Here is a 20,769-nt window from a genome sequence, read left to right on the forward strand (position 1 = left end):
GCAGCAGGAAATCCATGCTTCCAAGGCAACCACATAAAGCCCTGAGAGACTGTAACAGGCTGACCCAGAGCAAGGCTGTGTGTGCTTCCTTCTTGGTGAGACGAACCCAGTGAGAGAATTTGTTTTTTAAAAATGTGCAATTATTTTTTTTTAAATGTGAACTTGATTTTTAAAAACACATAGGTTGAAAATATCTGAACAAAAGTGTTTAATTCAAAAAGCCTAGCTCTGTTTGGAAACAGAATAGCTGACCTCGGCATGCCAGGCTTTCCTCCAAGATGCCGCCAGCAGTGGGGAAAGAGTGGTGTGATGGCGGGCCTTCTGGAGGCGTGTCCATGTCTGCCTCTGTTCAGAACACCTGAAAGCTTAGCTGCATTGAGTCTTGTTTAAACTGGTACCCAGAGGTGTCGGCCAAGAACTGGATTTGGAGGAGCAAGGTATGGCAGTGTGGTATTTGGAGAATTATTGTCATGCTGGATCAGAGGTTGACCAGATGCCAACATGGGGCAGCATTCCGAGGCAATCATTCCCTGTTGGATGGAACAGGCTGTGCACTGTAAGGTACAAGAGCATGGTTTTAATTTCTGCTCTGCCACTAATTAATGTTAGGAAGTCACTTCAGAAATTTTATTCTTTTTCCTAATAGGTGAACGTTTTTTTAAAAAATGTGGTAATATATTTATAATATACAACTTGCTATTTTAATCATTTTGAAGTAAACAGTTTCACAACATTAAGAACATTTACATTGTTTGCTGCCATAACTGTCATCCAATTGCAGAATTTTCTTTCATTTTCCTGAATCTGTACCCATAGAATGGCAGGTCCCTGTTCTGTAGCACCATGGCATCTGGCAACCACCATTCTATTTTGTCTCTATGAATCTGAGTTCCCTAGATAACTCATTCAAAAAGAATTATATGGGATCCAGTGTGATGGCTCAGTTAGCTAATACTCCCCTTGCAAGTGCTGGGGTACCATATGATCACCGGTTCCTATCCTGGCTGCCCCCTTCCCATCTAGCTCCCTGCTTGTGGCCTGAGAAAGCAGTGAAGGATGGCCCAAGTCCTAGGGACCCTGCACCCATGTGGGAGACCCAGAAGAAGCTTCTGGCTTCAGCTCTGGATGTTGTGGCTATTTGGGAAGTGAATCAGTGGATAGAAGATCTTTGTCTCTCCTCCTCCTCTGTAAATTTGCCTTTCCAATAAAAACAAATACATCTAAATACTATTTACCTTAAAACTTTAAAAAATTAATTTGAAAGGCAGAGGTGGAAAGAAACAGAGATCTTGGACCCGTTGATTCACTTTCCAAATGACTGCAATAGTGTGGTCTGGAGCAGGGAGAACCAGGAGCTCTGTTTTGGTCTCCCACAGGGATGGCAGGAACCCAAGTACTTGGAGCCATCTCATGCACCTGCCAGGGTACATCGACAGGAGTCAGGAGTGGAGCTGGGACATGAACACAGTCATCCTGTTGGGTACTGGATATGGGCATCTCAAGTACTCTCAACAGCCATACCTATGCCTGCCCAATACTTACCTTTCTTTGTGACTTGTTTATTCCCCTTAAAATGCCTTTTAAGGTTGAAAAAAGTTAGATATGAGTTGGCCACATGATCACCAATCCCACTTGTTGCTATGTGCTCAGAGTCGAAAACAGGAACTTGAACAGATGCTTGCCAGTGTAAGCCCATAGCAGGGAGCATTGTTCATGTTGCTCAGAAGGTTAGAGCATCTCCAAGGTCCATGGATGGATGAATGGAGAAGCAACATTTGATGCATATAAGTATATTTCAAAAATTTGAAAATGAATGAAAGGTAATTTTATTTGGGTACAAACATTTTTGAAATTTATACATAGGGGAGATCTTCAAAAAGTGCATGGAAAATGTGTATCATGAAAACAAACTGCACCCAAATAGATTTATTTTAATTCCACGTCTGTGTGAGCTTTTGGTAATACCTGGGCATGTGGAATCTCATACTGTCTTGCCTCTGAAAAGGATGAGCCTGCTGCTTTTATGTCTATATGCCAGATCATATCTAAAATGTATCCAATATCTCCAGTGTTCTGTATAACACATCGCTGAGGGGTTCTGGTTGCTTTTTGGAGCATGCTTTGTTTCCTGTTCAGTGTTTGTTTTCCCTTCCCTTGTCACCCCGGTTGTCCCACCCACCTGGAAGCAAGCCCGCACATGTGCTCCGACCCTAGTTCTGATCTAGAAGTTCAGGGAAACTCAAACCTGTTCTTAACCTTCTAAACAGATTTAAGCTTGACCTTTTTGAAGGGCAGTGGTAGTAAAAAAAAAAAAAAGGAATTTAACAGCTTAATGTGAGCTTTCATGGAAGTGTAGGCAGTAATTCATGTGAAGAGTAGGCACTCAGAAAAATCTGGAAATACAACAAGGATGACATACTAGCAATATAAGAAAGATGATGCACAACCAGAATACTAAGTGGAAGGATGCTGTTGTTTCATGGGGTTTCATACATTTAGTTGAAGTGGTTGAATATTAAGGGTCAAGTTTTGCTTATCTTGTCTTTACTTTGAAAGAAATAAAGCATCCCAGAAATTAGTTTGGTTTGGGCTTTGAGGAGTGGGTTGTGTAAGGATAGGGTTATAGGAGTTTGTTGTTGAACCTGTGATATGCACATTTCAAGTGCTGGGCAACGGGTTTTATGTACAGTACCTCTCATCCCAGAAATATTCTTGTAGAATGAGAAAATGGGCTCTCATCAGACTTGGGTTCTTTTGGGATCAGAACTTGGGCTTGACAGCATCCAGAATCCAAAGCAATACGCCTTCACTAGCTGCCCAGGTTGTGGCAGGCCTTTAAAAATTTATTTACTTATTTGAAAGAGAGGGAGAAGAAGGCGGTGGAGAGATCTTCCATCTACTGGTTCGTTCTCCAGTTGGCTGTAATGGTTAGGTCTGGGCCAGGCTGAAGCCAGGAACTCCATTAGGGCCTCTCAGATGGCAGGAACCCAAGTACTTGGACCATCTTTTGCTGCTTAGTTAGGTACATGTGTAAGAAGCTGGATTCAAAGCAGAGCAACTAGGACTTGAGCTAGCTTTCTGCTTGGAATACTGGTGTTACAGGCAGCACTTAACCCATTGCACCAAAATGCTATCCCCTGCATTCTTTTGCATAGCAAAGAAAATGGATTTATACATCATATATTACAAGTTGGCAATAAAAAGTGAAGTACAGGTGCACACTACAATATATAGGAACCTTGAAAATACTAAATGGAAGAAACCAGTTACTAAAGACCACCAATTTTGTGACTCGTTTGATATGAAATTTTGAGAAAAGGCAAATCCATACGAAGAAATCCTCAGTGGTTGCTTGGGGGATAGTCAAGAAAGCAGGGTGATGCAAGTAGGTAGGTTTCCTTTTGGAATGATGAGAATGCAGATTGACTCTGAAAAACACAGTGTAAATGGAGGAGTCAGTGCGTGACACCTCTGTACAGCTATTAGAGGGAAAACATTGCAGATTAAAGTAAGAAATTTTGAAAAACAAGCTCTTAATTGAGGTCAAGAAAAGTTAACAGAATTATCAACCAACCAGTGGTTAATCCTTAAGTGATTTGTCTTTGCTTTTGAAATATAGCCTCCAGACAATACTGCACCTTGCTTTGCTTCCTCCTTCGGGGCCCTCACTGTTAGCTCTTTTCGGCTAAGCTCTTTTCCGTTTAAGCTCTTTTTGGTTAGCTGCCACAAGCCAAAACACCAGATGCAGCGAATCATGCAGGAGGTTTTATTCCAAAAGGATGAGGGCCATGGGGACGGGAGCAGAGAGAGAGGGAGAGACACATCTGCTGCCATGGCAGCAGCAGAGGGCTTCGGGGAATTGGTGAAGGGGACTAGCAAGGTGAAGGAGAGCCCCATGCAGGAGGGAGTGTGCCTTTTTGTGGCCGGGTGTCATGGCGTCCCGAGGGATTGGTGGATAGGGCCCTGGGTGGGCCCCGAGGGATTGGTGGATAGGGCTGCTGGGGCTGCAGGGCTTGGTAGGTGTGATGGTGGGCAAGGACTGGTGGGAGGGACCACAAGGGGTTGGTGGATAGGACCATCAGGTATGGTGCCATGTTACAGTGATTGGTGGGAACAGGGTTACGAAGTTACAGCGGATTGGCAGACAACAAAATGTAAATCTAAAGGGCACTCCAGGGGAAGCAAATATTGAAAACGGTGCAGAGACCAAAATGGCTGGGGTCTTAATTTAAGGGCCGATGTTCGAGTCACTCCTCACACTCATGAGAAATCTGTGTGGAAAAGGTAACACAGGTGTTTCTGGGTTACTGCTGAAGGAAAGACTACAAACATTTCACTGGTAACTAATGATTGAGTATTGCCATTTGTGAAATTGAACAATTATGGTTTGGAGCATAATTGAATTTATACTTGTTACCTACAGGTAAATGCCAGGTCTTAGACCTCAAGATAATTACTGCATGATTGAGAAAGAAACATGACACCCGAAGATATTTTACTTGCCCTGATGAGCTATACAGTCAGACTTTTTTATCCTTAAGTTTTAAAACACTATCTTCCTGGATCAGTTTTTTTCTGCTGGAGTGGTTATAACCTGAGATGGTTGAGAACAGTTAAATGAAAGTGGCTTGTGGCTTCCAGATCCCAAGGGGTTTCATGGACTCCTTTCTAAGGGAATAATTGCTATTTCAGAGTCCTAGGAGAGGGTTGGGGCAGGGGAAGCTGGTTCTTGAATATAGATCTGGATGCTAGACAAGTATCCATGCAGTGACTGTGACCGTGGTAATATTTGCTGTAAATTTCCACACAATCACTGCCCTTCACATTTTCTTTTTTATGGGTCTATTTGCACATGACTTTCTTCTTGCCTGTAAAAAAACAAAAAACAACAAAACAATGACTCATGGACCTTTAGTTTTGACTCTAGAAAGTGAGCTGGCATGCAGTTGCTTTGGGACACACTTTTGGGGAGAAGAATTACCTGGGAAGAGTGTGTGCAGATCAGATCTTCAGTTTTGTGTGCTGGGTTGTCAAGTTCACGGTAGAAAAGGTTCCCACTGATGGAAGTCAACGTGAACACTTTGCAGTCAACACTGCTTTTTGAAACACTATGCCTACAGATATTGAACTAGATTAAACACAGTGGCTGCGTCTTTGGGAGTCCTCCAGCTGCATCTAGTTTTAACATCACGTGGTAGCTGGAGCACTAGGGGAAGTGTGGCATGGCATCAGGAATTGCCACTGGGGTGATGTGAGCCATCTGTAGAACTACAGCTGGAAAGTCGCCCGTCACAATGCACGCTTGTGAGAAACGGGGATGTGGGTGGCTGAGTCTATTCTGATGCTCGCCTCAGTGCCCCGCTAAGTGCCCACTGAATTAGGTACAGACCCCGATTTAGGCGCTGAAGCACCTGCTACTTGATTCCCCTTACTGTTCTAGCGTATCACACTTGAATGCTCCCATCCAGTAGTCCTCTTTACCCCTTCCTGTCCCTGGAGTGGCACTCTCCTCCACCCTCCTTCTCTGGGATGTCTTATCGATTCTTCTGGTACAAACTAAACTTTCTTTTTAGTATCATTTCAAATATTGTTCTTCTAGCTCTGAAGTTTTTCTCCTGAAACTTCTGAACTGTAACTTTGAACGTGTCTTCCTGTGGCGGGTCAATTTGTTTACTTTTTGTTATAGCTGTCTCTGTCAGGGTTGAGTTGCATCCTCTTAGAAGAAAAGCTCGTGTCCTAGCTCCAAGTCCTAGGAGTGTGAACTGGTGTATGAAACATGGGTCATTCCTTTAAAATTGATTGATTTTTTTGGGGGGGGGGGGGAAAGCCAGATTTACAGAGAGAAGAGACAGAGAAAGATCTTCCATCTGCCAGTACACTCCCCAAATGGCTGCAAAGGCTAGGGCCAGGAGCTTCCTCTAGGTCTCCCATGCAAGTGTGGGTGCAGGGTCCCAAAGCTGTGGGCCATCCTCTTGTTGCATCCACTCAACCACTAAAACAAAATGTTACATTCACCAGTGACAGTCACAGCAAAGCTTTATTACAATGAAAGGCAGGGCAACTCACCAGCTGGCTGACCGGCTGGGACTGACTCCTTACAGGAGTGTGGCCCCAAATGGCACATTCACAGGGTTTTTATAGGGTCAGTTTGCAACAGCTCTGAAGGGGCAACTTACAATAGCTTGTTAGGGTGAGGGAGGAAAGGCCGCACATTCCCTGCTCATCTCAGCTGAGCAGCCTCTGCCTGGCTCTTCCGTCCGGGACTCCAGCCTGGGCGCCACCTGTAGTTTAGTTAGGCTGGGGCCTTGATTCTTGGGGATTGAGGGCCATGGACACTAAAGGTCATGTCGGTGGTTAGGCCTGCAAGCTCACACAGTTTCTTAACCAAGTAAGCAAAGAAGAAGTCAGAAAAGTGAAAATTAGAAAAACACTTGATAATGAACCATGTTTACTCCATTTTGATTTCAACTCTGCATTCTAATGCTTTCCCAGGCATAACAGCTGGATGGGTAGTGGAGAAGCATGAAACATGGGTCTTAAGAGGTTGTATGGGATTCGTGTGGACCTTAACACAATGCTTAGTGTCCACAAATGAAGAGGGACATTTTTTTCTGAAGAGAAGGCAGCCCTGCAGCCACAGGGGCTGAGATTGGAGTGAGACCGCTGTGAAGCACCACGCGCCAGGCATTGCTGACGGCAGTGGGACTCAGAAGAGATGAGGGTTTCCCCAGGAGAGCCTTCAGCAGGGAGCTCTGCCCTGAAGGAACCCTAGCTTCCAGAACCACGAGAAAAGCTATCTTTCTGTTTTGTTTTGTTTTTAAAAGATATATTTATTTTTATTAGAAAGTCAGATATACAGAAAGGAGGAAGACAGAGGAAGATCCTCCGTCTGACGGTTCACTCCCCAAGCGGCTGCAACAGCTAGAGCTGAGCCAATCTGAAGCCAGGAGCCAGGAACCTCTTCCAGGTCTCCCATGTGGGTGCAGGGTCCCAAGGCTCTTATCTGTCCTCAACTGCTTTCCAGGGCACAGGCAGGGAGCTGGGTGGGAAGTGGGGTTGCCGGGATTAGAACGGGCTCCCATATAGGATCCCAGTGCATGCAAGGAGCTGTCTGTCTTATGCCTCTGGGTTTGCTTGTCCAAAATCGGAGGACATCCTGTGAATGGAATTGCAGATCTGATCTGTTGCTCGGTATGTGGAGTATGTGATGTACAAACATAGTACAGGTGAAGGCTTTGTCCTCAGACCCAGCTCTAGTTGGGGAATTCATGTGAGGAAGAATCAAATAGAGGGAAGACACCTTCGACAGGTTTGTAGGTTTTTTCTTTTTTTCCTTTTTGAGGTGCAAACCCTATCACCCCAACTGTGTGTGTCTTTCAGTCTTAAACTTACAGTTGGGATTTTAGTATTAGCTGTCGGTGGTTTTGGTTTTTCCTGATGAGGAAAGAGAAGTGAACTCCCGGTCCCATCCTGCTCATGGCTTTCTGGAACCACATTGCCCAGGGCCTGTTCCTCTGGCACATGGGAGGTGCTCTGGGGCTGCCGGATCTGCTCTCAGGAGCCCGGGAGGAGCTGCTTAAAACCCTGGACTGTGGCTCTGCTTCCCTCCTGGTGTTTTCTGCATGAGGTCGGGGGCCCTCCCCCCCCCCCCCCAGCAGGCATGTGGCGCCCTGGCTGAGGTGTGTGGCCCTGCCCTGCTCCACCTGCCTTGGACCACTGAGCCAGCAGCAGCTACTGGGAGCTGCTGCTCACGTGCACCCCGCGTCCCTGCATGCCCTGCCTGCTTTCTGGGAATCCGCTGGGGCTCTGGTGATGCACATTGGCCTGGTATTAACCATGGATCTTATTTGCGAAGGATAACGTGCAAAAGAAGAAGAGTGAATTTTAAAAAGAATTTATATTAGGTTATTATCTATCACAAACAGTAGTTGAAAAACAGAGAATCCACAGGAAAATACTGCTGTCCAATGCACTCAGCCCTGGCGTTTGGATGGCTCTCTTCCTGGCTGTTAAAATTTCTCTGGGGAGGAATTTCTGAGACTATGTATTAATAACAAGGGAGAATATCTTAAAGCTTAATTTTTAGTGTTTTTCTTGTTTTTAAGGTAAAACCTAGCCATTTGAGAGGGGAGGTGGGGAAAGAGAAAAGGAGCGAGACTGAGCTCTCCCTGCACAGGTTACTCCCCGGAGGACCACGGTGGGCTCAGACCGAGGCTGCGGAGTGCGGGGACAGGCGGGTCTCCCCCGCCATGGCAGGAGCCCGCGGGCATCACAGCCGCCTCTGGGGGTTCGTGTTAGCAGGAACTAGATGCCGTGAGGGAAGCTGGGAGGGAGCCTGGACACTCTAATACAGGACATGGGCATCTTTAGCCACCAAATTAAGGACCCACCCCTAAATTATTTAAAACGTAGGTCTGTCTGGAAGACAGAAAAACAGCAAGAGTCAGAATGTATGCTCGCCTCCCCCAGTTCACTCCCCCGTGCCTGCCCGTGACGGCTGATGTTGAGATGGAGGCCAAAGCTGGAGCCTGGTAGTGCAGCTCAGGACTGCGCGCTGAGAGGAGCAGCTCAGTTCCGGGAGGCGCCACGCCGCCCAGGGGGAACACAGTTACAGGAAGCTGGAGCTGAGAACTAAAAGCAGGTACTCTGATGCGGGTGCAGATGTCTTCGTCACTAGACCCAACTTCATGGCACTTTTTAATTTTTAAAGATACATTTGAAACACAAAATGAGGGGGCCAGATCCTCCATCCGCTGTTCACCCCCCAGTGCCTGCAAGCAGGGGGAGCCAATGACCGGGGGCCAGGAGCTCAGCAGGGTCTCCCGCCTGGGTAGCAGTGATCCCAGGACTTGGCATCACCCACTGCCTCCCAGGGTGCACAGGGTAAGCTGGAGCCTGCATTGGAAGTGCAGGTGGAACTTGAACCCAGGCACTCTGCTACAGAGGTGGCTTAACTTATTACAGCACAAATGCCTGCGCCTGTTACTAAAAGTCTAATTCATAGATTAAAATCTTTGTAGCGAAACAGTCAAAATATATCCATTTTCTGATTTTTAGAATTTTGACACTTTCTAATTTTTATTTACAATATTTAAATAAGGTGAACAAATCTCATGTATTTCCCAAAGCATATTTAGGAGCATAGTGCTACTGCCCACCCTGTCCTCCCCTCTGTCCATGTTCCTCACCCAGCCTTCTCCTTTTTTCTAAAAAGATGTATTTATCTTTATTGGAAAGTCAGATATACAGAGATGAGGAGAAACAGAGAGGAAGTTCTTCCATCCATTGATTCACGTCCCAAGCAGCTGCAACAGATGGAGCTAAGCCAAACTGAAGCCAGGAGCCAGGAGCCTCTTCCAGGTCTCCCACGCGGGTGCAGGGTCCCAAGACTCTGGGCCGTCCTCGACTGCTTTCCCAGGGCACAAGCAGGGAGCTGGATGGGAAGTGGGATTGCTGGGATTAGAACGGGCTCCCATATGGGATCCCAGTGCGTGCAAGGTGAGGACTTTAGCCGCTAGGCTACCTCACTGTGCCCTTCCCTTTTTTATAAGTAATTGTTACAATTATATACTTTCAGTGGACATTATAGTCCAGGCTTAATAAACTCCATTAGGTAAAGAATTCAACAAATAGCAAGTAGGAAGAAAAAACAACCGACTGTTCCCCAAGAATAAACAATGATCAGATCTCCAAATATCAGGCTTGTTCTGTAGGTTGCTTTTTTGGTGCTCTGTTAGTTCCCATGGACCATGGAAATCATGTGTTTGTCCTTCTGGGACGGGTTTATTTCACTAAGTGTAATGGTTTCCGGTTGCATCTAATTTTTTTTAGAGAAGATAGAATTTCATTCCTTTTTATGGCCGAGTAGTCTTGCATACACATATGTATGCATGTGTACACACCGTGTTTTCTTGAGTCAGTCATTGGTTGACGGTATTTAGGTTGATTCCGTATCTTAGCTATTGTGACTTCAGCTACAATAAATGGTGTGCACATACATCCTCAATAACTGATTTTTGTTTGAGTAAATTCCCAGGAGCGGGGAGGCTGCTGCATGATGCATCTAGTTTGAGGTCTCTGAGGAATGTCTGTGTGGTCCTGCACAATGCTGGTTCTAGTTTCCCACTGCCGACAGCGGGTCAGGGTACCTTTCCCACACCCTCGCCAGCATTGATTGTTGTTTGGTGTTTTTTGGCTGTTAATAATCCTAGCCGGGGGGAGGTGAAGCCTTGTAGCTTTGTTTGCCTTTCCCTGATGGCTGCTGGCCCTGAGCATGTTTTCATGTGCCTGTTGGCCACTTGTGTTTCATCCCTTGAACACGCCTGTTCATATCTTTGGTTCATTTTCATAACTGGATTGTTTCGTTGTTGTTGAGTTTCCTGAGCTCTTTTTGGAACCTGGATATTCTCTATAGTTGTATACTTTGCAAATATTTTCTCCCATTCTGTTTATTGCCTCTTCACTTTGTTGGTTTCCTTTGCAGTGTAGAAACTTCTTAGCTTGATATGATCCCATTTGTTTATTTTGCTTTATTCGATGCTTTGATTTGTTTTATGGTTTTGTTAGTGTTTTGATTTAAACTTCTGGAAAATGTACAAAACAATATTTGAAGGATGTGTTTACAAATATATATGTAAATTAAAGGAATAATCTTTAAAAAATATCTGTAAGGAATATAATTTATCTTGTTATAGCAAAAAAGAATTCCCTAAATATTTTCTGTAGATTATATGATATTGCATTGAATATAAAGATTATATTAAATATAAAATATTACTATTCATAAGGTTTTTGTTGGAAGTTCGTTGAATTAGAAGTTAATGTTGGCGTATTTATGGTTGTAAGGTTTCATCAGGAGGGTTTCATTTTTTCACTTTGAACCTTTGTTTTTATTTTTTGTCGCTCCTCCACAACATATGTTGTGTTACCCCAGACTCCTTGCAGGTCCCCATGGCACCTGCTCCAGCTACGTTCTGATTTCAGCTCTGCCCTGGGTTACAGTCCTCCGGCTTTCTGCCCGCTCGGCTCTTAGTCATCCTGCAGGCTCAGCTCAGGCATCATCTCTCCTTGGAGAGCCCAACCTGCATTAATGATCACCCCACAAAATGAGTCCAGGAGTCTGTCTTTCATTGTATGTTCTGTAATGATGAACTCATTCATAGTGCCTGTTCTTGGTACATTTTTTTGTTTGGAGAATCCTGTAAACTTGCATGTTTTCTTCCTGTAGATCTCAACAATTTTTGTTTTGGCTATTGTTGTGTAGGAGTTCATTTCTGCTCCTCTGATTGTCTGAATGCGTGCGGTAATATGAGAGGTCTTGATGTAACTTGCTTTTCCTCCTGCTCCCTGAGAGTGCATGTGTGTGATTGCAAGGTTGCTTGTGGGATTTGTAGACTGTCATCTTCCGAAATTAGACCTGGGACCTTTGCTGCCGGCTGGTTTCACCATGAGATAACCGAACAGTCAAAATCTGAGGTGTTAAATAAGTTACAAATGAAATACAAATAAGCAGACTAAACCTAACTGAATCTGCACCATGAGCATATCATTGTGTGTATTTGCAAATGTACAACTTAACGCAGTGAAGTTTTTTTAACCCTTTGAAGAGGGAATTTGAATTTTCTTAAACATCTGTTATATATGATTCTCTCTTGTCTTGCTCAGCTCAGAGTCGGATTGCACAGACAAGGTGTGTTGTCTACAGTTACGTGTTCAGCACTTGGTAGTATTTGCACATAGTTGTGTTAAAGGAAAATGGTGTGGAAAAGTGAGCACGCTAATCAAGTGGCCATGTCTCCCTGAAGAGTTTCTAGGCTGTATTTGCTTTGCAACTGGTATTGCGTTAGGCTTGAAAGCAGAATTATACTCCATACTTATCCCGTATTAGAACTCAAAAACAAAACCAAAAAATTTAGAGGCACATTCTCCAAGATTAAGTTTAATCTCAATTGTGAAGTTTGGGCATTTTCAAATATTTCAGGGAAGTAGGCACAACCCACACTTCAGGGAACATGGTCCCTGTCCTGGAAGCTTCTACTTTAAGTAGAACCTTCTTGAAGCTTCGTGTTCTCCAACACCTTATTTACTCTCCATTTTTCTCTGTTAAGGGGAAATAGAACTCCTGCTTCATACATGGACAAGGGGCCACCTGGAAATAATTTACTTTGTTTTAAATTTAATATTTAACATTTTAATATTAATATCCACTTCATTTTAATGATGTGATACAGTTCTGGCCTGAAGGGAAATAAGTGGAAATGCATGGTTTGTCATTGCTCGGAAAGCTCAATGGACAGGTGGTGCACGCCTCTGCCTCGTTTTCTCCGATTCTTCTCCCTTGTGTCTGGAATTCTGATGGGTGGACAGGAGTTTGAGTTACTGGGTTGTAATGAGAGGGGCCTCCCTGGGTAAGGGAAAGCGATGAGCAGCTTCCACTGGCCCTAACTTTAATTGGCCTTTAAATGACAGAGACATGTCCCCTATCTCGTCCTTAGCTGAGATTTCCAGGTCTCCCTTGTAGGCAGCCAGTCCTAATCTAATTGACAACAAGCTGTGCTGGTGCAGAGCAGTTCAAGGTCTTACCACCATGTCCTCTCTGTGAAGCTGGGATTTTATCTCCATTTATTCATTCAGTTTTGTCAGATTCTTCACTCTGACCTTGGAGATCTGCGTCAGGGCTTGATGTTGGACTTGTCCTGAAAATGATGGCTTTGAGGAATTTTGGTTCAGGGTTAGCACGGATGCCTCTCCCACAGTTTTAGGGGGGAACAGCTGGATTCTGAATTCCAGAATGCAAGCATCGTTCTTTTCTCATAAAGCCCAGAACCCTTTTCTATACCCGAGGATCCCTGGCTGTTCCTTGGCCATTGTCCTTGCAGATGGGAGAGCAGCTTCTTAGGGGCTTGGGAAGCTAGGCACATCCTACTATGCAGTACTCAATGTGGACGTTTGATGCTCAGGGGCTTTGGGAGCCCCGCACCTGGTGAGAAAGTAATGATAAGTCACTGTTGAGCAGTAACAATGATTTTCACTCACTCTCTTTTTTTTTGTAACTCAGCCTTTTAATCTTGTAGCTCTGCCTCTGTAGTAGCTCGTGTCATCTTTATTACAGTCTCAGTCTCTGCTTTGTCTTAGGGACCCTGCTGAAGGGAAGGACTCCCACAGCTGTGGAAACTAGGACTGGGAGTGGTGAGGGAGATCCTTGGTCCTGCAGTTGGACCTGTGACTCCTCCCTGAGATGATCTGCCTGTGGACCCTAAGTCCACTCTGACCTTCTACCTATGGCATCTCTCAGTGAGGACATTTGAACTATTTGGAGAGGGCAAAAAGGAGTTTCATTTTTCTGTGGCAGCCCTTGACTCTTTGCATAGTCGATCTCTTTCTGTGAAGGTCAGAGTCTGAGCCTTGTCAGCCTCAGAAGTTCAGCTGGGGTCTTTCGGAGGCTTGATGTCCTGCTGGAGGACCCTGGACACTCTACTGAGGGCTGGGGGGGAGAGCAAAGGGGGTTGAGCATGATAAAGAAGTCGCAGGAAATGGAGCTTAAAGTTAAATTTACCTCCAACCATCTGATATGTTCTCCCCTTGTTTTCTAGAATAAATTTCCTAAAGGGGGCCTTCGCATGTATCTGGGTCACTTGATTAAAAGATCAAATATCCAAGATAGAAATCAGTTATGGGAGTTTACACAACCAAATTGTTGGAAGTTGGTAATAAGCTCAGGCACATTTTCCATCTTTCCTGGTTCATTCTCTACCTGATCTTCATTGTTCAAACTTTGTGTTGACAGGTTTCTTTCTGCCCAGTTAAGTAAGATTGTTCTTCATAATCCCATCTGAACTCTGACTGGAAAGCTCTGATTGTTAAGAACTTTTGTATAGCTGAAAGATCTTTTTGTCTGATGGAGCTAAAAGAATTAGCTTAGCATTAAAAGCTGTATTTTCTATGACTAGATGGCAAGCTTTTTGAAAGTATGTTGATAACTGAGAAATTTCAGCAGATTTGGTGTTCATTTGCCTCTAACCGTAAGACGTGTTAGACCAGTTGGAGAAGGCAGGTAGAATGAGAATCCTGGATAAAGTACAGAGATTACATCAACACTGTTCTTAGAATATTGAGAGTTTTAGCAAAAACCATTTTTACTTTTTGAAAGAAGTCTTTCATGAACTGGTTCGCTCCCACATCCCTACAACAGTTGTGGGCATGGAGCAAGCAAAGGCCAGGAAACCGGGGCTCAATCTAGGACGTGGGTGTGGGTTTCAGAGACCCGACTGCTTGAGCCCACACCTGCTGTTTTGCAGTGTGTATACTGATAGGAAGCTTGAATTGGAACAAGAGCTGGGTCTTAGCCCCCAGCACTGCGATATGGGATGAGGGACTCTCAAGCACTATCCTAATCACAGGCCCAGGGCACTTTTTTTTTTTTAAGATTTATTTTTACTGGAAAGGCAGATATACAGAGAGGAGGAGAGACAGAAAGGAAGATCTTCCATCTGTTGACTCACTCCTCAATCGACCACAACAGCCGGTGCTGTACCGATCCAAAGCCGGGAGCCAGGAACTTCCCACGCAGGTGCAGGGTCCCAATGCTGTGGGCCATACTCTGCTTTCCCAGGGCACAGGCAGGGAGCTGGATGGGAAGTGGAGCTGCTGGGATTAGAACCGGCACGCATATGGGATCCCAGTGTGTTCAAGGCGAGGGCCTTAGCTGCCATGCTACTGTGCTGGGCACAGGACACTTAGTTTTTTTTTTTTAATTTTTTTTTTTTAAAGATTTATTTTTATTATTTTTTCATTGGAAAGGCGGATATACAGAGAGGAGAGACAGAGAGGAAGATCTTCCGTCCGATGATTCACTCCCCAAGTGAGCGCAACGGGCCGATACTATGCCGATCCAAAGCCTCTTCTGGGTCTCCCACGCGGGTGCAGGTTCCCAAAGCTTTGGGCTGTCCTCGACTGCTTTCCCAGGCCACAGGCAGGGAGCTGGAAGGGAAGCAGGGCTGCCGGGATTAGAACCGGCGGCCATATGGGATCCCGGGCGTGCAAGGCGAGGACCTTTAACCACTTGCGCCACCGCGCCGGGCCCGAGGACACTTAGTTTTAAAAGTACTTTAGGAACTTTTAAAAGAAGCCCCTGAGGTCATTTTCATAAGTAAGGAAGGCTTTTCTTTGTGTTAGGTTTTGGTTTCATCTGAATCTGCTCTCCTATTCTCTTCTGTGCGTGCGCGTGCGCGTGCATGTATGTGTGTGTGTGTGTTAACCTGAATTGCCAATAAATTTCCTTACTTGCATCAACAGAGGAGAAGAAAATACTACAATTCTCAGTAGATGGCCATGTCTGCAGTCCCGACTTGTTTAGCTGTCTTTCAAGAAACATGTTAGGTGGCGGCTGTTGAACTGCATGAAGCAGTGAATGTTAGTTCCACCAACATGCCTGATTACCCACCAGGAGTAGATGTATACCAGGCCTGGAAGGCAGAACCGTGCAGTGTGCTGTTGCTGAATTCGGGAAGCTCTTCAGAAATGGCGCTGCTGTTCCAGGAGGGATATTTAGAGAGCTAAGCATTTTCTCTTTGCTCTTTGCATAGAACTGTGTATTTTCTCTTTCCCTAGGGGACTCCTTCTCACAGTTTCGGTTTGCTGAAGAGAAAGAATGGGATAGTGAAGCTTCAAGTTCAAAACAGGTAAGAGAACACTCTCTGTGAGTGTGAACTGGCTCTTGTGCATGCTGAAGGCTAACACCTTTGCCCGAATTGTTGAGCTAATGCAGTTGGTTAGCTCTTACGTAACATGATTGGGTGGATTTTCAGGAGGCCGAGGTTGCACAGGTCCTTGGAGCTGGTGCACCTTCCGTGAGCTGTCCGTGTCCCCTGGGTCACTGAGGGGAAGCTCTGAAGTAATGATTTGACAAAGTGCATGACTGCCATTTTCTTTCTCCTTTAGCTGTTTTGTCAATGATAGTTCCTTTACCCGAGGTGCTTCCCCAGCTTCTTCCCATCTGTATCCTTCTACAGGTTAGCATCTGAGCCTGCAGGTGGCCCGTTTCACCTTTGTATTGATTTTATGCTTGCTTATTTGGGATGGGCATGTGGAGAGACAACTCACTTGTAAATAACTTCTTGGCACTTTTAAAAAATGAGGAATGTATTATATATAATATAGAAAAAATTGAGCAATAAAATTTTTTCCTGTGGTTGAGTCCACCTGGGAATAAGCCTCAGGCACAGTTTAAAATTCCTGGGACAAACTGAAGGCAGACAAAGTGAGATTGTGGAGGGGTATATTTTCTATAGGATACATAGGGTTTTGCCCCCAAATTTGTGCACACATTTAAATCCCAAAGTCGTGAGCTAATGGAATTAGGAGAGCTAAGATGTAATCCAGTTATGGCACTTAGGAGGGAGTTCAATGGGGCATCCTTAGGTCACTGGAGGCACAGCCTCTGAAGGTGCTCTCATGAGAGAGCTGGCTGCAAAAGTCTGAGGTGGCTGTGCCATTCTCCGCTCCCCAGCCCAGGAGGTAACTGCTCCTGCCATTTTCATCTGTCACCCCACCAGAGGCAAAGCAATGATCGCACTCAGTCATGGACCTTGAACTTACAAAACTGAGCTAAATAGAGCTTTCCTCTTTATCAAGTTGTCTCGGGCATTTTGTCGTAGTGAGTGACGACAAGCTAACTAATACAACCCTCAAGATCAAACAAATCACATCTCAGCTCTTAGAATTAAGTAAAATATCAGAGTATTTAAAATATCTTGAGAATTTCAGGTTTCTTTTCTTTCTTTTTTTTTTAAAGATTTATTTTTATTATTTTTTTATTGGAAAGGCGGATATACAGAGAGGAGAGACAGAGAGGAAGATCTCCCGTCCAGTGATTCACTCCCCAAGTGAGCGCAATGGCCGATGCTATGCCGATCTGAAGCCAGGAGCCTCTTCCGGGTCTCCCACGCGGGTGCAGGGTCCCAAAGCTTTGGGCCTTCCTCGACTGCTTTCCCGGGCCACAGGCAGGGAGCTGGAAGGGAAGCGGGGCTGCCAGGGATAGAACCGGCGCCCATATGGGATCCCGGGCGTGCAAGGCGAGGACCTTAACCACTTGCACCACCACGCCGGGCCCAATTTCAGGTTTCTTTATCCAAAAGTGAATCATGTCATTCACGAGATGCTTGGTTAGATGTAGCATATTCAGGCGAGTAGGACGGGTGTTCATTGCGCCAAGTCCCACACATGAGCACCTTGGCCTACCTGAAGTAGATGCTCAGCTGATGTTGGCTTGTACAGGACAAGAAAAGTAGCCTAAAGTCAGCTGTGCAGAGAGGGACTGCTGCCTGGGTCTGGAAGTGGTTAAGAACAGTGCTGTGGGGAGAGATGATTTGAATGGGTCTTGGTAGATGAGTACAATTCTGCTACGTCCTGTCTGAGAAATGGGTGTGAGAACCATGAAGAGGTGGGCAGTGGAGCTGGAGGGCAGGAGTTCTAGAAGAGTGCCCTGCTCCTGTTAGTACAGGCAGTTTGATCTGCACTCCTTTCAGGGGCGACTTCGTATGTGGGTGACAACAGACCCGAGTGTGAATGCTAGTCTGATGACTTGGGCAAGCTTCATTTCCTTCTGTCTTCTCACCCGTGAAATGAAGCTTTAAAAACCATCAACTAGAGTTGTAATGAGGATGAAAGTAGATAACAAATATAAGGCCTCCATGCAGTTTGTGATGCATATGAGTCCCGCATATTACTAATATTGTTTGTTAACAATTGTGTTGAGTAAAACATGGCAATGATTACATTTGAGCTCTGCAATCCTGGGAAGGGGACAGCACAGCTGCAGGGTCGGAAGCAGGAGCACCATTTACGCAGCTGGTAGGAAAGGAGCAGGGCAGGAGTGTGACTTCGTGCAAGAGAGATGGAATAGAAAAGGAGGTTACAGATGGACTTGAGCAGAGGACGACCACGTGCGAGACGCAGGGTGAAGCAGCTTTGCAGCAGGCCTGAGCTTTGCAGCTTGCATAGAAGGATGAGAGGTGATGCCATCCATGGGATAAAAGCATAGAAAGAAGCTAAGTTTGGCTTTGAACAATTGACTTCCAAGGTATGGTAAGATATGTCTAAAATGGGATTCATCATTCCCCCAAAAACTACTTCCTGTTGGACTCAGCTCCACACTCTCCACACTGTTTTTTTTTTTTTTTTTTTTTAAGCTTACTTGGGAGAGAAAAGATGAGGGACAGATTAGTATTAAGATTAAAAAAAGATATATTGTTCCCAATGGCCTCCCAGACTCTCTGCAGGACCAGTCATGTAAGATGGTGAAGGGAATGGGGGAAACAGGAGTGTTTCGATTTGTAGCTGGAAGGAAATGGGATTTGGGTTGAAGGACATGCTGCCCAGAGAAGGACCCAGCATCACCACCTCGACTGTGCTCCTTCCTCCGACTCAGGGACCAGGTGGGAAGAAACCAACCTTGGGTGGGCTTATAGATGTATTCAGGTAAAAATTGGCTCTATTATCTGTAAAGCCATGTGACATTTTAATTCTGTTTTTAATTTTTCTTTGGTTGACCTTTCTTGAACAGCTAGCAGGTGCTGGGTGATCAATTCCGTGGTTCCTGAGTGGCTTTCAAAGGTGTGGATCCCCAGGTCTCAGCTCCATCCCCGGGGGGAGGCTGAGTTCCCTGAGCCAGGCAGGAAAAACACAGGTGCCTTCATTTACTTTCCTAGCTTATTCCAAAGTGCTATGCGCTTTGAGCATTTCCACCATGTGGTCTACAGTTGGTCCCAGAGCCCCAGGCTTGGGGTCTGAGGGAAGGCAGAATGGTCTCAGCAAAGACCATCTTTCAGCTGTGAACTAGGGTTTATAGCAGGTTCTTTTCTCTCCCAACTGTGTGCTTCCCAGGGCCTTAGCCTGAGAGCTGATCGAATTCCTGCGCATCCTCACTACCCTGTGGGGTTCTGAGCTTGCTGCTGGCGTACAAGTAGGGTGGGCGACCTTGTTCTGACAGCCCAGCTTGGCTTCCTTCTCCCAGCCTTGGAACATACAGGCAAGAAGGCCTTAGCCTGTCTCCCTCCTCTCGCAGCCCTCCCCCACAGCATGCTCAGTGAGTCTGCCTGTTGGCGGCCACGTCGCCTACTCCTGCGGTGAGTGGCTAGTAGGGTTGACCAGTTGATGTGGGGGCCGGACTTTCCAGGCAAAACTGACCCAGCAGTTATTTTTAAAAGGGGTAATAAAAAGCTGATTCACAGCTAATATCTAGATTAAACCTGCTTTTAAAATTCCTGCTTCAGTGTTACCAACAATTCAGTCCAGCTCACCAAGGCATTAGCCCCCCACCAGACCCAGCCACTGACCACAGAGAGCCTGCCTCACATGAGCAGCGTGGAGGTGGGTCTGCACCCGGCGAGGCGGGGGGTCACTGTGCCGCGCAGTGCTGTGAAGGCACCGAGGACGCAGGGCCCTGGCCGCTGGGTGTGGGCTGATCAGCTGGGATTAGAGAAGGGGAAGGAGACCACGCTGGAGACAGAGCCGAGCTGTGTTCACTCATGGAGTTCAGCTCATGGAGTCAGGGAGACGGACCCTGGATGTCTCTCTGGCCTCATAAACTGCTCCTTGTTAATGATATCCCTCAGGATCACGTGCTGTGGTTTAGAGGAGGCCAGAGGACATTGGAATGCTCCCCACATGTCTTGGCTGGTAGGAATCACCAGTCAAGTTTTCCCTGTTCCCTAGAGAGGATGGGTGACGTCGCACACAGTGTTATGAAGGGTGAGCGTGGCAGTTTCTGGGACTTCCCTGGGAGCTCGGCACTCAGGATCGCCAGGCGATGCAGCGGTTTTTCTAATCTGGAGAACGACGGCTTGGCTGTGTCGCTCTCGGTCCCCCGCGTGACATGCTACGTTCAGCATGGACAAGTGGCCTGGCCGTATTTAGAATCTTAAATGTTCTTGGCAGGGCCTCGTGTTTCACCATCCTGTTAAACACACCATATGTATATATTTTTAATGTGAATCTTTTACTCCAGGGCACGAGGGCCACAGTTGGTGCTGGTCAGTGTTGCTTGCCTATGAGCCAGCCATCTTGAGACAACTTTAAGAAGGGCAGTTGAAAAGCCAGATTATTTCTTTGAATCCCCATAGCCTCCCATTGTGTGGGGACCCTTAGTTAGGGTGAGTCTTGCTCTAGAGAAAGGGCTCTGGGCCCCCAGGAATACTGTTCCCGCCCTGGTCATGATAAACCCTTCTATGTGGGGTTTTCCTGCACTGTAGTGATGCAACTACAGGACCTGTGGATTTGGTTTAACTTGAAGCAGTGGTTTCAGATGAAGCCTTGGTCCTAGCTGGGCCGGGGGTAGTCCCTGGGAGGCCAGGTGGTCAGTGGCATTTCCTCTGAATGTGTGGGTATTATGACCACATTTCCTTTAATTATTGTTAAAAAGATTTACTTATTTGAAAGCGCTGGAGAGAAAGAGAGGAGAGAGAGATCTTCCCTCTGCTGGTTTACACCCCAAAGAGCCACAGCCAGGAGCTGCTTCCAGGTCTCGCACATGCATGCAGGGTCCCAAAGGCTTTGAGCTATACTCTGTGGCTTTCCCAGGCACATTAATAGAAAGCTGGATTGGAAGTGGAGTGGCCGAGACTAGAACTGGTGCTCCTACGGGATCTTCAGGTAGTGAGGTAGAGGGAGGGGTGGAGAGAGTAATCTCTTCCATTTTCTGATTCATGTTGCACATGGCTACACCAGCCTGGACTAGGACAGGCTGAGGCTACAAGTGTGGATTTCCATCCA

The 20,769-nt window shown here is 46.0% G+C and overlaps 1 protein-coding gene across 2 annotated transcripts in view; it reads left to right on the forward strand.

Moving 5' to 3' along the window:
• AVEN (apoptosis and caspase activation inhibitor) overlaps nucleotides 1-20,769 on the forward strand; it is a 153,292-nt gene that overhangs the window by 126,323 nt on the left and 6,200 nt on the right. The window contains exons 1-2 of one of the 2 annotated variants that reach the window (XM_040968648.1): nucleotides 12,867-12,982; nucleotides 15,610-15,680. In XM_040968648.1, coding sequence (XP_040824582.1) covers nucleotides 12,952-12,982; nucleotides 15,610-15,680 — 102 coding nt within the window. In that variant the 5' untranslated portion in view covers nucleotides 12,867-12,951. Of the gene's footprint in view, nucleotides 1-12,866; nucleotides 12,983-15,609; nucleotides 15,681-20,769 lie in introns of those variants that run through there. The other variant, XM_040968647.1, reaches the window with a different exon arrangement.

Source organism: Ochotona curzoniae, unplaced genomic scaffold, assembly GCF_017591425.1.
Source record: "Ochotona curzoniae isolate NIBS_2020 unplaced genomic scaffold, NIBS_Ocur_1.0 scaffold_4701, whole genome shotgun sequence".
NCBI classification, from domain to species: Eukaryota; Metazoa; Chordata; class Mammalia; order Lagomorpha; family Ochotonidae; genus Ochotona; species Ochotona curzoniae.